Genomic DNA, 16,337 nt, shown 5'->3' with positions numbered 1-16,337 from the left:
TCTGGCTATTTTATAGGGTATCACTGTCTTTATATCATTAAGCAACACAGTCCTTAGTCCAGAGTAGGTCATCAGAGGAAGTATATTCTGAGCATGTGTACACAGCAGATTGCTTAAGCGGAGGGAAGGTGGTACGCACGCTGTTCTCCGCTCAGATATTTACACAACAGGTCAGTAGAGCATTCAGCTGACGAGGATAAAGGTTAGAAGAGGTAAAAAAAGAATCTGAATCTTTTGTTTTGTGTAATCACAAGAAGGGAAGGACAAAAATCTTGGTGACAGCTCTGTCCTGTAACTACTGTATGTGAAAATGCATAAATCTTTCTGGAGGTGGGATTGCAACCCAAGTTTTCCTCTTCTCAAGTGTATTTCTTAGTTGCAAGTTACTACCTCCAGATAGCCTGAACTGCGATGCTAAGATATTTGTAGTTCAGCCAAGACAGTGAGGTCCCTGAGTATTCTCAGTAAAAGAAATTTTTTTTTTCTGGCAATAATTTATATACTTACAGACCCTAAGTTGTATAGAGTTTATGGGGTTTTGTATGTTACATCTTTGAATTTAGATCCCAAAATGTCAAATAAGATAACTTCATAGGACTTTAAGCATGAAAACACATTTTCAATTTCTCCCTAAAAGTCTAAATAGGTCTTGAACTTAGTCATTAAGTTTTTAATATCTCTGGTGATTGTTATCTTAAGCTATTTTTTCTTTAATAATTTCCACACGAATTGCTAACAAAAAACAAAATTAATGTTACTTTGAGATTTAGAATAAGACTTTATCTTTTAACAGTGTATTGATCTTAAATGCACTTTCTAAGTCATGAGATCTAAAAGATAATTCCAAATTTCTCTCAGTGACTGTCCAGTGAGAATATTACAAGTGTATAGGGTTGGCAGAATAACTGAAACAGCAGAATTTCTGAGCGGTCTTGGAAATATTCGATCCTTATTCCATGCATCATCTGTGCGCAACTTCATGGGAATTCTTTCCAGGTAAAAATTTACGTTCCCTTTTTTGTGACATTGAATCAGGCTTAATTATATTCTTAAATGTATTTTGATTTTTTTTTTTTTTATTAACCTCTTTTGCATTATGTTTAACCCAATTTTTACTGCGTATGAACATCCATATACTTCTACAGACCTCTGGAAGGAAAATCAATCTTTTGTAATGATAAATTTAATTACTCTCCAGATAGATTAGACTTGAGATGCAGCTATTTGGATATGAAGGTGAGGAGGGTGTTTTAAATCCAGATAAAAGATGACAAAATGGAGACTAATGCCTGTGTGGAAAATTTATTCTGTTTTAGGAAAGAATTGCATTGACAATGTCCTTCCACTTCTATTCATTATTTCTCCACGGCTGCTTTATTTGGCATATTTTTAGATTATCATAATTTCCTGGAATAACAGAATATCTAGTTCTATGACTGAATACCATGGATTCACTCAGACATGGTAATAATGCTAAAATAATATAACCTCTAGTAGCCTGACATATTTAAATCCTCATCATAGTATGTATGCAGTGAATACCAGGCACTGAAAATTTAAGGGTATTTTAAAAGACATATCTGATACATAACACCACCAGAATTCAAATACCTTAGCATTAGCATTCTGTTTTCCTCATACTGCAGATTTTAATTGTAAGTTACAAAACTGTTGAACTTATTTAAATAGTGTGTCTTTTTACATTCTTTACATATAAAATATTTTCTGTGGGCATCAATCAGTAGTAAATGAAATGTCTCAAACAGTCTAAGGATGGTATCTTTACACTTAATAGGTTTGGAAATCAAACATTGGAAAAGTTTCCAAGTATCTATTTCCCAGAATTCTACTTTTAAAACTCATACTTTGTTTTTCTTAGTTACAAAAATTTCATACAGTTTTTTGAAACTGAGCACAGCACAGTTGCTAAAAATGGAGAACTAGTCATCTAATAACCAAAAAAATTATTTTGAATGTTTGGCAATGAATCTGGAAAATGTATTGTTTTTCTATTTAATGAAGAAAAGCTAACAGGCTTTTTTGCTTATGTAGTCAGTGTCTTGGTGATTAATATGACTTTGGGATTTATTTTTTTTATTAATAGACTTTATATTCCTTGAGCGTCTATGGATGGTTTCTGTAAAGTGTATTTTGTTTTAATCCTCTGTTGTTTGTAATTGCACAGTGTGTGTTAGCCCACATGCTATATGCAAAAGTGTTTTGCACTTCATTCATGGTGTGACCTTCTTTTTTTCTAGAGGACTGCTAATGCCAAAAGTAGTTGTTGAAGATCATGGCCTGGAAAGGACTGACATTGGGAATCTGGGCAGTGGCATTTACTTCAGTGATTCTGTTAGGTCTGAAAAACAACAATATTTCTATACTTTTTCCTTTGTGTATTCTTTTTACTTTTCAAATTAAGTAGATATAATGCTTAATACTTTTAAGGTAATTTAATTATGAAGTTTATTCCTGTCCATCTGTTCAGAAGTACTTGTGTATCCTTAAGCTCCTATGATGTTTACATTTATATTAATTTTAATAAATGTGTCTGATTTTCCTTTACATATAGCGCCAGTATTAAGTATTCTTTACCCAGTGAAGTGGATGGAACCCGGCTCCTGGCAGTTTGTGATGTGGCGCTTGGATCTTGCTTAGATTTGTATGAACGAGATTATTCATTAAGTGATGCACCATCAGGTTTTGACAGTGTTCATGGAGTCCGTAAAACAGCAGACATCTCTTCAGACTTTGAGGTACTGATCCTAAAGTATTGGGCACTTGAAAAGGCACCAAATTTTGGATTTATTATACTACTGATAGATAACAGAATGAACGTAACTTGCATTTCAGTTCAGACATTAAATCACTAGACAGTAATGCATAAAAACACTTTTGTCTGTCTTGCAGCCTGTAAAGTACGCATAAAAAATTCTAAGCCTCTAAAGTGGTATTTGTAAAGAATTCTTGCAAGAAAAGAATACTTAAAAGAAAGATATAAACATTGCATTTTATTATAACTGCATCATTGTATAGATATGTGGTCTGTGGTATTTAAATTGTTATTTGGAAGCCATATTCTACTTTGTATGGAATAAAAAATCACTGCCATGGAAGGTTCACTGTTTTGTAAATGAATCCAGCTGATAAAAATCCCTGTCCTTACAGGTTGGTACTCTAAGGCAGTCATGATAGCTGTAGTGGCACACTAACAGATAACAATTGCTATCTAGATATCCAGCAGTTTTTTACTTTTTTTTGTTCTTAATTATTTTGAGGAATGATTGTGCTTTATGGACAAGAGAAAATACAAAGAGTGTGGAGAATACAAAGTAAGAAGATAAGAGATGCAAGTGGTAGTGATACAGAGAGATTAGGGGAGTGAAAATAAAAGATGTCAGATTCCTATAATTTTTCAAAAATTATGTGTCATTTATGTTCACCTCTTAATCAATTTGCATTGTTTTAAATATTGTCTACAGCTTTGTTTTTGTTGTAAAATACCTTTTTTTGTTTCTACCAGGATGATGAATTTGTTGTGTATAAAACCTGTCAGGTTAAAATTAGATATGTTGTTAAATTTTGCCTTGCTGAAGATGAAATAAAACCATTTCAGCCTGCAGTTGGGGTGGAACTGGAGCAAGATAACAATGAGCCAGAGTCACAACATCATTTACAGCGTGAGAGTAAGAAATGTTTTCTGTTTGTATATTGAGTTGCTTCCAGAGCTTCCCAAATGCTTATCGGAACCCTTTTTAGAGTACATGTATGAAGATAACATAAAAAAAAATTTGTAGTTTATTTGTGGATGTTATCAAATTAGTGAATACCATGTGGCTTCTGTGTAGCATCTGTTTTGAACAGATTTCCTATAGGCATAATTACCAACAGCAGTTGCAACTCCTCCTGTGACAGTGTGTTTCAAGAGAAGTACAGGAAGCACTTTTGCATATATCATCAGATGGTCTTTAAATAATTCAAATGCAAGATTCTAAACAGAGACCTTGTAAGACCTTAAAGAGCTACCATGAACTCATGATCCCTTAGACAGACACACTACAGCTTGGCAATACAACTCAAATATTCATAACAGAAATTAAGTGTTACTTTTGTGTTGTGAATTGCATAAATAAACATGGGCCATTGATGTAGGATTAGTTTCGGAATGTATATTTCAAAAAATATCTTTTTAATATTTTGTAAATTCTTTGTTTAGGCTATGAATTACCAAATGTAAATCTTTCAAATCCTGTAAAAACTGGTCTTCAGGACAGATTGGGAAATCCTGTCCCTCTGGAAGGTATTTTTATCAAGGCGAGGATAATAGACTTTGTAGCACAGGTAGAGTATGCTATTTATTGTCCTTTTCCATAACTCAGCCCTGAAAAATTAATCTGTTAGTGTTTTAGTCAAAATGCTGTTTAGTGTTTAGATAATTGAGAAAAAAAAAAAGGCAATTCCATCTCTAAATGAAGGAAAATCCTGAAACTAAATGGAAACAGCTTTTATTCTTAGAGATGTATAGTTAAACAAATGCCAAAAGGTCTTTGGGCAGTGAAAGGCTTGGCTTTATTTTTCAGTCTGTTTTCTGCCTATGTGAAACTTTCTGAAGTAGTGTATGCATTCTGTTCCCTTTAAAGGACCTTCTTGCTGATCTGTTTGCCAGCTGAATTATAAAACAGTGAGAAATACCTAGGATGATTAAAGGTTTATGGAAATGTATTTGTGTTTTGGTTTTGATATTGGTTAGACAACCTAAATTAGCTGTCACAAGTAAAATATCAATCAATACAAAATAATTTGCTATTCTAACCTGAAAATTAGCTAATAAAAGTCAGCTAAGCAGGCTCAAATAAGCGCCCACCGTGGTTTTTAGTACATATGCCCTATGAACACATTCTGTCAAATCGCAGGTCTTTTCCAATCCTGGGGCGTAATTCCACAATCTCCTCCTGCTTCAACTGCATCCTGACTGAAGCAGTCTTGGTCATGCTAAAGCTGTGGCTTTACTGAATTCTGTCACATGTGTGTCTCTCCACAAAAATCCATATTTGGGGGTTTCCAGTGCCAAAGTAGCTTCGTAAAAGCAAATAATGTTTTTTGTATGTTGTTGCTAAAGCCTTATAAAAAAAAAAGCAGGGGAAAACAGGAGAGAAAATGGTTTGAAAGAGTTGTCTGCAAACGAGTCTGTGCTTAAACGATTCGGACACTCACAACTGTTGTCTGATCAGTTTGATTCTTTTGAGAAACTGTTCTTCTCATGAGGGATTGTTGGGGTTGTTTTTTTGTTTGGTTTTGATTTTGTTTTGTTTTGGGTTTTGTCTGGTTTCCTATGCAATGAATTACTATCCAGTGGCATCTGTTCTATGACCCAGTCCATCAAAGCAGAAAACAGTCTATAAGGTTGAGGTGCAGAGCATAAACCAGAAATGATTAGTTGGCAAGGGACAGTAAGAATGGCAGCAAAGGTGAATGAGGAATTGCTGGAGTTTTGTTATGACACATGGGAAGTAAACAGAAGAGCAGATGTGAGAAGAAAGTCAGATGCAATCTGCCACCTCAGAGACAGAAATTCTGTCATTGGAAGATGGATACTATACATACATTAGTAATAGTCTTTTCCAATCATCCTTCTTAGTATATCGTAAAAATAGTGTTTAGTCCTTACTGGCTTGAAACTATTATTGAGGTGGTGAATTCTTTTGCAGGCAATAGCTTGGCAGCTCCAGCTCTGCCAGTATGTCAGATAACCTTTAGAAGGTCATGGTTTACTCTTTTTCTGGAAGAGGTTCAATTAATGATTTAGAGATGGAAAGTTCTACAGCTCCTTGTGTGTTTCTGGAGATACCTGTTTGTCAAGCACTGATGAATGTTATACCTTCATTTCTAAGGTGCAAATAGACGTTCCCGTTGTGGTATGCCTATTGACGTTTTGTGATGCAAAGCAGTTATGCTGTTACATCTGTTGATGTTGTAGTCACATTTTAACATTACAGTTACACAAAAAATATTCATTTCAGGTAGTAATGTTTCAGACCTACACCAATCAAAACAGTGAACCAATTGAAGCTAAATACGTCTTTCCTTTGGATGATAAAGCTGCTGTTTGTGGATTTGAAGCTTTTATCAATGGGAAACACGTTATTGGAGAGGTAAAATGTTATTATACTTTGCCTTTGAGGTAGTTCCTTCAATCTGAAGATCTGAAAGCATTTAATTAGTAATGAAGATGTGCAACACTAATTTTGGTTTCTCTCATGTCCTTTGTTGTTACTACTTGACTGGATTTCAAGGTAGTCATGTCATTTAAGAGAATATTGGTTAAGTTTTCTGTCTATAGAGATGAAATGACTTATTTTGTAACAATCTTCCATAGGTTAAAGAAAAGAAGCAAGCACATAGGGAATATCGGAAAGCTATCAGTCAGGGTGATGGAGCTTATCTAATGGACCAAGATGCACCGGTATGTTGAATATTGTGGTTTAGTACCTACTTGAAAATTTTGCAGTTGTCCAATTACAGATGTTTTGCTGAATCATGTCTTTTTGGGGAAACTAATTTTTACTATTTGGAACTTGTTTGGACCATATATTTGATCATTTTTAAAAACAACTATTGTTTCTTTAAATATGTGGTATGGCCTACATAAAACAGCTATGTTATTGAAAGTTTGACATTTCATATCGTAGTCCCATTTTTTCTTACACTTCACCAAAACCAAATAGTAGTTTCTGTGTTAGCATTTGGTTTCAGTTGCAATTAAATTATTGTTTTGGAAAACATTGGCTGTAATGATGTCATTAAAGCTAGTTTGTGGGTTTTGTTGGGTTTTTCTTAGGATGTTTTTGTAATAAGTGTTGGAAACTTACCTCCAAATTCTACAGTTGTGATCAAAATCACCTATATCACCGAACTGAGTTTTCAGCATGGTTCTATCACCTTTCATCTGCCTGCTTCTGTGTCACCATGCCAACAGGACAAAGCATTAAATGAAAACACGCAGGTTTGTTAAAATGCAATCTTAAACCAGCATCTTGTTTTGAAGCAAAAGTTCTGTGCCCAAGGAATTGTAGTTACACAAGTCTTCAGTAAGTTTACGATTGTTTTCATTTCTTCTCTTTTGTTAGAAGATAATTGTTTATAACCATTCGTGTCATAAAGCAACATGAACACAAATACAGGAATGCTGTGACTGGTAGAAAGCCTCTGTCTCTGGGGATTTATCTGCTCCTGCAGGACTTAGAAAGTTGCCTTGAGTTGGCACATGTTAGATCTTGTATTTTGAATTACCTGCTGTTTCTGTGCTGCTGCTCTTCCTTTGGCTTGCAAAGACATTGTATTATCTCCATCATGAAACAGCAGCTGAGCATCTGCTGAACACTCTGCTGTTATCCTTCTCTGCTTCAGGGACAAGGTTGCCTATCTATTTCTTTGGATGCTGCCCTTGATGGCTCCTGAATTCTCCAGGAGGGAGGAGAGGTCATCTCTGTGTTTAAATGCTAGCAAAGAGCCAGGCATGATCTTTGTGGTCTTAGTCCCACATCCCCCAAACGAGTGAGATTGTATAGCTACATCGTATGTCTGACTGTTCAACAATCATGCCTTCTGCTTCAAACCTGTGTTATACTGAGTTCTGAAGTTCACTGCGTCCTTGGGAGAGAAACATGCACAGATTAGTCTGAATTTTATCTGCTATGATGCTCAGTGCACAAAGCTATATGATTCAATGAAGTAAAGAGGGTTCCATGCAATCCCAACTTAGTGATATAATAAAAGAAAGGAGCTCCAGGGTGATAAAAGTGTCAGGAATGATATACAAATATTGTGCAAGTAAATTTTTTTTTCTTTGTAGGATACAGTAAAAAAGGTTTGTGTTAAACAAGTAAAACCACAGAAAAAGTAAGTTGCTTTCATTAGTATTATCTGCCTTATTTTATCACTAACTTTGATGATTAAGTTAAAACACTTAAATGTAATGTTTTTCTATTTATATGGAATATTTGATGGTAAGTTGCATTATCAAGAAACTAGTTTAATTTCACCTTTCACTCTAATCTGTTGCTATCCTTAGGTAATATCATAGGACAATAATTTTTAATTATTACACTCTTTTTCTTCACTAAATACTTCCTTTTGTTTCAGAAACATTTCTGTTATTAAGGATTCCATTAAATTCCTAAGCCAGAAAACTTAATGAGACTATGATCTTTATTTTTTTTCAATATCACTGCACTTAATATTTTAGCCTTTCTTTGCATTTGCATTTTAAATAAAAAATTACGATTATCTGAAATTGTGATGTTGCTGGAAAAGTAAGACTTCTTGGAAACTGAGTATTATAATTTTATTCCCAGTAACATTTCTGCATATGGCCATTCTCAATCTGAATAACAAGCAATGCAGGTAGTAGTAGCAGTAAATGTGTCAAAACTTAATGCTTTTCATATTTCCATACTAAAAACCATGAAAAGTGCTTTTCATGAGCATGTCCTAGTGTCCTCTCTGTTCTGTCTGCAAAGCAGGCAAAAATCCAAATCTGTTATAATTTTCTAAAGTTATATTTAATCTTGAAATAAGGTTTCCTGTTATTAGCTTGCCTTTATTCAGTACAATTACTACTTGTTAGTAGAAATGTTGTATTGATCAGCTAAAGATTTGATACTATATCTGCCATATATCATTTAAAATGATCATACAATTTAATTTTTAATGTTAAGGGAAAATTCAACTAGACAATATGAATAAAAATTGGGAAACAATAATTATTATGTGAGGATGGAGATCAGGTATCTCTATTTCACTCTTTCCAGCTTCAGGTTCTAGAGGGAGCAGCACAAAGACATCCAAGTTAGCTGCAAACTTATTAATATTATATCAATAACATAATAGGCTTTTCTGGCTGCAGACTGGTTCTCTCTACAGATACTTTGGGGCTGTGCATATGCATTGCATGCTTTATCCACAAGCATCTTAAGGACAATGGAGATGTGGCTGTAAATAGAAAATAATTGCTCTTATGATATGCAGGGGATACACAGATTCATGGTACATTAATAATAATTGAGGTTAGGACTCAGAATAGTCAAGAATATTTATTAAAATGGGCCCATGTAATAAAAATGCTGTAAGACTGACAAATGCAAGGCTACATATAGATTAAATAACTGCAGCCCTATGCATCTACATCTTGGGAGATTATATACTGAAATACAGCGACTACCAATAACCCAGGGTTTATTACCCAGTAAGTCAACAACCTGGAATGAACACCCATTGTGATAATTGTGGCAAAAATGGCTAATACAGGCCTAAAATATACACACCAAGAAGTAGCAAAGAGAGATTATTTTACTTTGTCAGGCAAGACTGACTGAAATTGGCAAAAGGCCAATCTGAAGACTTTAAAAAAGTAAAAAGCAAACCAAAACATAAAGAAACAACCCACAAAACCCAACAACAACAACAAGGAAAACCCAGTCCCAAGGCCACATATATTGACCTCTGTCTCCAAACCAGGAGGTGATTCCATGACATTGTATGGTATCTTGTGTCTTTTATGTACCTTGTATTGTATGATTGCACCTATCAAATTGCTTTTTAATGTCATTACATAAATAAATTAAGAAGCAAAGACTGGAAATTAGAGCTGAATAAGAAAAAAAGACGTGGTTTTAGCAGTAATGTTTGGAACAGTTAGCCAGGGAAAATAAAAAACTTGCCTTCTCTGAAATCCAGTTTGACTGTCTGTTATGAAGCTTTGCTTTACAAAATAAAACATTAGGTTAAATGAAGAGATAATTGGCTAAAATGTTATGCAATGTGTACAGGAGGTCATGTCAAGTGGCATCTAGATCCCTTCTAACCTTTTAAGCTTTGAATAACCGTAGCAAATCAGCATGGCTATTCTTTGGGTATCCTTGGGACAGAAACTTGTCTAACTAGTTTAGTATTCTCCACTTCTATCCAAAGAGTTAAAAAGGACATGGGGATGTTCTGGTACATGGGGATGTTATGCTACGCAGATTAAACATCATCTTCCCTGGAGTGCCATTCAGGTTTTTTTTTTCTGTTCTCTTTATTTAGTGCATTTTCTGTGGATATGGCTATTGAGATGCCATCTAGTATTGAACGCATACATAGTTGGACACATGAACTTAAAATAAAGGTAAATTAATTTCACTGTAACTATGTCTCTGCCTTGGCAGTTCTGCTGTGTATTTAAAATGGAACTCTTATCCTAGAAAACTTTTGTGCCAGATCTATCTGGCTTTGTGCATGCTTCATTCTGCAAACAGCTTGGTCCTCTGTTTCTCTCAGATGAAAATTTCTGTTGTGCTTGAAGCCTTTCTGTTTTGGTTGTCGTCTTATTTAAAAATACATTCAGGAGGGAGAATGATATTTTAAAGAATGTAATATGTAAATAGAAACTGTACCTTGTAGACTTTCTATAACCTTTTTGGCAAAAAGCTTTGGGACTGCCCCTATTAAATCTGCTGTCATCATTCCCTATTCTTACAAAGTAAATAACGTTCACGGTATTGTTATTAAATAAATATTTAAATGCCTATTTTTTTCCTCTTCTAGAAAACAGACTGCAAGGCTGTAATTAAGACTGTGGAGAACAGCTTCTTGGATGTTAGTGGCTTTCATCTAGATATCTGGATTTCTCAGGTCTACCTACCTCGAATGTGGGTAGAGAAGCATCCCAACAAAATGAGTGAGGTACTGAATAGCTTCTACTGTTCATGAAGTAATACTGAATATGCTAAAACATAATAAACAGGAACAGTTTAGTTTTGCTGGGTAAAAGATGAAGAAAAATTTCACACCATGGACAGTGGTCAGTTTGATCTGTTTTATTAAACTGAGTATTCTCCAGAAATTAGTTTTCTTTTCAGTTGCATAGAATCTTACTGCTTTTGCTTTATCTTTTGCCTTGTAAGAGAGTAACTGTTTCAATATAGTGTCGAATCATTTCTGTTAAAACACTTTTTTCTAGCTGTTGTGCTGCCATTTGTATTTCATAGAAATGTGACTACAGTGTTTGATACAGATCTTGCATTTGCAGCAGTGGAAGTGGACAAATAAGTCATGGCTGAGACCGGAACTAAGTAGCTTCAGAGGCATGCAATCACTACACTAATTAAAAATAAGTAAAATTTTAAACCATTAAATTTGCAGGGCTGTGTTTGCATCTTACACACAAATATTTATAGAATCTGTCAGTGTTTTATTTTAAGGCATCTGGCCTTCCTAAAGATTTTGTATTCTGTTGTAGTTATTACTGCTGCAGTGATTATTCTCAAAGGCATTTGAGTCTTTTCTTTTTCACTAATAAGTGAAAAAGACATAGCTAGCACTTCTAGCACTCTGGATCACCCAGAAACAGAATCCAGCTGTGGCTGTGTCACAGAAGAGCTCATTATCATCACTGGAAAATATTAATAAAAGGTTAGGTAGGAAAGGAAGGATCAGTTCAACCCCTTTTACCTTCACCGATAATAATAGATTTAAAACTTAAAATATGTGATTCCAGGTTATTACAAGCTGTTTCATTCTCCCACAGTTTTTGTGAAGTCCCTGGCACTTTTAGTTATTTTCCACTCCTTTTTATTTTATTTTTTATTTTTATTTTTATTTTTATTTTTATTTTTATTTTTTGTCTTAAATAAGGTAAAGTGCTGCAGAGGTCAACTGTAAAGTATTGCTGTTACCTATCTGTCAATCCAATGTTGAAATTGATTAAAATAATTAAAATGACAGATAAGTTTGTTTTCTTTCCAACAATGATGTCTTTTATTTTTTCTTCCTTTTGATCAGAGTTTCTTAGCTTAAATGTACTAGTTTAGGAATTTCTTTCTGACGACTGCAATAATACTGCTATTCCTCTAAGGAAAGAAGAAAGATAAGAGATTCCTGTTTATGTTTCCAAACTGCAAACCTTTTCTTCTCTATTGGAAACACTTTCATTCCTTCAAGCATTTCAATGTTCCACTTTTGAAAACCTTTGTTTTTTATAGCATCTCTGTTCATAGCAAGGACAGTATGTACATCTGGTTTACATATTTTTTAAATTCTAGTACTTAGTACAAACTGATTGTAGTGGCAGTGATAACTGTAAAAAATTATACCTGTGATTTTTTTGTATTTTTTTTAACTTGTAGAAGACAATCCTGTGCTGTTTGTAGAAGAGTGATTCAGATAAAACATGAAAACACAAAATTCTTTTTTCAGTTCATTCATGTGAGACCTGGGATATAGGTAAAAGACAGGGAAGTTGCACTTTTCAGGCATTAAGAGTAAATGACATATATTTGTTAAAACTTTGAAATACAGCTATATTCTGCTCTCATTCCATAACAAAAATGAAGATGTTTGGGTACACTTCAAATGAAATAGCATTTGTACACTGGACTGATGATTTTGTTTCTCCCTCTATAGGCTTGCATGCTCGTATTCCAACCAGAGTTTGAAACAGACTTTGAAGAAGAGCAGCTGTCCAGTGAAATTATTATTTTATTAGATTGCTCGAATTCTATGGCAGGTTCAGCTCTACACCAAGCAAAGCAGATTGCTTTACGTGGTTTGGAACTACTGTATTTCAGACAAAGAGTGAACATAGTCAAATTTGGCACAAGTGAGTTTCTCTATTTCCTTTTTACCTGAGTGTCACCTTTTGCCTTCTTGTCATGGCTGAATTTTATGTACATCATTATTATCAAACCAGCATAATACACTGAACTACAACCAGGAATGTGTAGCTGTATGGAATACTGCTACTGTGATATTCCAGTCATAAAACTTTTGTTTCCATATTGTTGCTACATGCTTCATATTTTAATGCTTTTAATATCAAACTTTATTCACAGATTTCACAGAATTTTCTTCTTTATCAATGAACATCGTAAATGATTTGGCGTCACTGAAGAAATTTATTACAGTAAGTAAATCAGTTTAGTTATATTGTAAAGAATGCTTCTTTGGATGGGATGCTCATCATTTCAAAACTCTGTTATGCAACTTTTCCTCTTTTTTTCTTTATTTTTAGGCCAGCTTCTAAGATTTTTCTGTAATAGTCTATTTGAAGTCTATTTTCCCTAGTAACAAGCACAGCCACATTTGAATATTAATTCCAGTTTGGTTTTAAGTGATTGCTTAAGTTGATATTTGGAAGCTAAGTAGCTATCAGTGTTAAGACATTTTTCAGTGTTTCCCCCTAAATTTGTCTTTTGGATTTTTATACGTTTCATTGCCTGCTTGCAGGAGAAAGAGAGGAAACTATTTAATTCCTTCTGGAAATCTATAATTTCTAAGCACAAGCTTAGAATTTCTAAGCACTTAGGCTAAAGGACTTTCATTGAAAAGAAAAATGCTTTTGGCACCAAAAGGTCAGATGTAGACTATTTAGGACAACAGGTTTTGGTTAGCACCATATCTTGTCTGTGCCAGAAGTAGGCTTCTCAGCTGTAACTAAAGCTCCTTGATGCTAGTACAATGGGTAAGATACTAATATAATGGATGTCTTGAAAATGGGATGGTAAGATGCAAATGGTGATCAATGCAGAGTAACACAAAGGGGAAAACAACACTAAGTAGACCCATAAAATATTGGGGTTTAACCCAGAAAAGAGATACTGGAGCCATTGTGAATAATCATTTTTAAATGGCAGCCCAGTGTTCAGCAGCACTCAGAAAGGTAAACACTTAGGTAGCTGTATAAATCTGTATTGTTATGGCATCTTGAATACGCTTCTGGTCGCTCCCATCTCAAATTGAAGAGCTAGGGAGACAGAAAACAAAGATGGACAGACATATGGAAGAGCTGCTGTACAAGGAGAGGACTTGTCCTGATTTTTTTTAGCATCTGTTGAATCCTTACAGAGTAATTTATTTTCCAGGATAAACAAAGGAAAGGGGGAATAGGGATGGTTATTCACTGTTTCGCACCTTTCCCTTTCTCGTCACGGGACGCCCAGCAAAATGATCAACCAGCAAATTTAAAACAAAAGCCAAACAGTCCTTTTCATGCATAATAAATAGTGGACTTCTTGTCATGCTTGATGTAGAGGCTAAACTGTAATTCAATTCAGAAAGTGGGTTAGGCAAATTAAAAGTAAGAGCTGTAAGTAGCTTTTAGAAGCAATAGTCTGGATGAAAACTGCAGTTCAAAAGGTTCCCAAACCACTGACTTGATTACTGAAATTTCTGAAAACAATATAGGAGTAGAATTTACCATTTTTCTTATCTACTTTGCCTGTGCCTTTTGCCTAAGCCAGAGAAGATACAGGACTAGATGGACCTTAAGCTCTATCTTTAATAGTAATTATAGAAGAACAGGAACAAATAAAACTTAAGAATTAATTATTTGTATTTGGAAACCAGGAGTCATGTATAATGAAATAAACATTAAATTATACATTGTATGTTATTTTAGGAAAAAAATAAATTAAATTCAAACTAAAATTCTGACACTTTACTTTTCAGTCTGCTACTGCAACACTGGGAAACACCGATTTATGGAAGACCTTACGTTACTTAAGCCTGCTATTTCCTTCTCAAGGACACCGGAACATTCTCCTTATATCAGATGGACACATTCAGAATGAGAGTGTGACCTTCCATATTTTGAAAGATAATATCCAACATACAAGGTTATTTACATGTGGTGTTGGGTAAGTAAGAAGTTAACTTGCAATCACATTTGTTTAAAATCACTGATAATTTATTTGAAGTGAGAGGTTAATAAGCCGAGAACTTTCAGATGCCTGAGTGTACTGTCTTAAATACATATGCATGTTTAGATTAAATGCAGAAATGTTTGCCTACCTTTAATAATGGAATAGAAAATCTGTAAGGAATATCAAAGGTAAGATGCCTACAGTAATGTTAATTTCATTAATTTAAACTATACTATTTAAGAATATAATTGGAAAATACAAGAGTTAATATTTTGAAACTTTGCATTTTATCTTTTGGTATAGTCTCATTTTAATATGCAATTTCAATGCAACATTAGTAGTTTATAATTTTATTATTTAATTTTAATTTGTTTTGTAAGGTAATTCCTTAAAGACAAAGTAAGCACTAGACTTCTCAAGGATCAGAGGAACAGGCAAAACCTCACTGAAATTCATTGCAATGTAGTTTGACTGTTTTTAGTAACAAGAAACTAAAAATATATGTACATGACTGAAACAACTTTAAAAAAAAAAAAAACAACTGGGTTGCAGTTACATACTTCAGGTTGCAAGGCATAAATGGGAAGTAGGCAGGGAGGTTTTAGGTTCTTACCATGTCCTGGGAAGGTTGGCAAGGGTACATCAAAATAAAGATCAGTGGTGAGGGTCATATTCTTCGAGAACAGTTTTTTTGAATGACATCTTCACCATAGCTCCTGCAACATTCCCCAGATTTCACAACTGTGGGCCCTCTCCCAGCGCTGGGCAACACACCCTTCAGGCCACGTACCAGACATCCCAGTGCTCTTCCAGAGTAACCATATGTTATGACTATAATAGAATTTGTATCAACACACATGAAAGAACAGGTGGTGTGTGTCCATTAGAAGCACACTGACACCATTTTCAACACATTTACATTCCTGTTATCTTCATGTTCTGCATATTTACATTCATTGATTATTGGTTATTGATATTATGGAACTAGGCCTGGCAATGGATTACCTCAGTGCTGGTAGTCTTAGAGGGCGTGGCTTTCAATGGTTCCTCTGTACCACTAACATTAATGTGCTAATGTGCAACAGTATGCTTCCAGTAGGCAGGATCTGTATTTAATGTGATACATTGGTAAAGTAATAATGGTGAGGAGGTGTAAAAGAGAAGTTCACTCTGGTTCATACAGTTGTGTAGACAAAGGGAGTGTTTTCTAGAAGGCTGAATTAGTAGAGAATACTACATCTGTTTTATCTGTGATGATTCTCTGCAAGTAAATAAAAAAATATGTTTTTAAATAGCATGAGATTTGTACTTTACAGAGTTGTACAAGACAGTAAAATCTATAAAAAGGCTTTTAGAAGAGCAGTAAACTTTAAACCCAAGTTGGTATATGTTCTTAGCATAGATACAATTGTACTATTTAATTTTGCCTTTAGGGGTTTTGGTGAGGATTCACTAGGTCACTAAGGCAGTGGTATATTCCTGTTGAGGAATGAGTCTACTTTCTGTCCGACAAAGATTTGACATCCTGTGCTGTTTCTCGCCCAAAAGAATTCTCATCTGCTTAAGTGTTCTCCTTTAATCTATAAAGCTCTCGTTTGTGTAAAGATCAGTGAAATAGCTTCAGAGTAATCAGACTGTTGGTGAGCAGAGCCTGCTGTT

At 34.5% G+C, this 16,337-nt stretch overlaps 1 protein-coding gene across 1 annotated transcript in view; it reads left to right on the top strand.

Moving 5' to 3' along the window:
- PARP4 (poly(ADP-ribose) polymerase family member 4) overlaps positions 1–16,337 on the top strand; it is a 58,019-nt gene that overhangs the window by 21,762 nt on the left and 19,920 nt on the right. The window contains exons 12-25 of the mRNA XM_082496087.1: positions 859–996; positions 2,259–2,357; positions 2,573–2,756; positions 3,524–3,686; positions 4,217–4,341; positions 6,021–6,152; positions 6,377–6,463; positions 6,839–7,003; positions 7,853–7,899; positions 10,084–10,165; positions 10,585–10,722; positions 12,442–12,637; positions 12,870–12,940; positions 14,485–14,672. Coding sequence (XP_082352213.1) covers positions 859–996; positions 2,259–2,357; positions 2,573–2,756; positions 3,524–3,686; positions 4,217–4,341; positions 6,021–6,152; positions 6,377–6,463; positions 6,839–7,003; positions 7,853–7,899; positions 10,084–10,165; positions 10,585–10,722; positions 12,442–12,637; positions 12,870–12,940; positions 14,485–14,672 — 1,815 coding nt within the window. The remainder of the gene's footprint in view (positions 1–858; positions 997–2,258; positions 2,358–2,572; positions 2,757–3,523; positions 3,687–4,216; positions 4,342–6,020; positions 6,153–6,376; positions 6,464–6,838; positions 7,004–7,852; positions 7,900–10,083; positions 10,166–10,584; positions 10,723–12,441; positions 12,638–12,869; positions 12,941–14,484; positions 14,673–16,337) is intronic.

Source organism: Vanellus vanellus (genome assembly GCF_965231255.1).
Source record: "Vanellus vanellus genome assembly, chromosome: 1".
Lineage (NCBI taxonomy): Eukaryota > Metazoa > Chordata > Aves > Charadriiformes > Charadriidae > Vanellus > Vanellus vanellus.
Note: the sequence above shows the minus strand (reverse complement) of the source record. Positions and strands in the feature narration are given on the sequence as shown.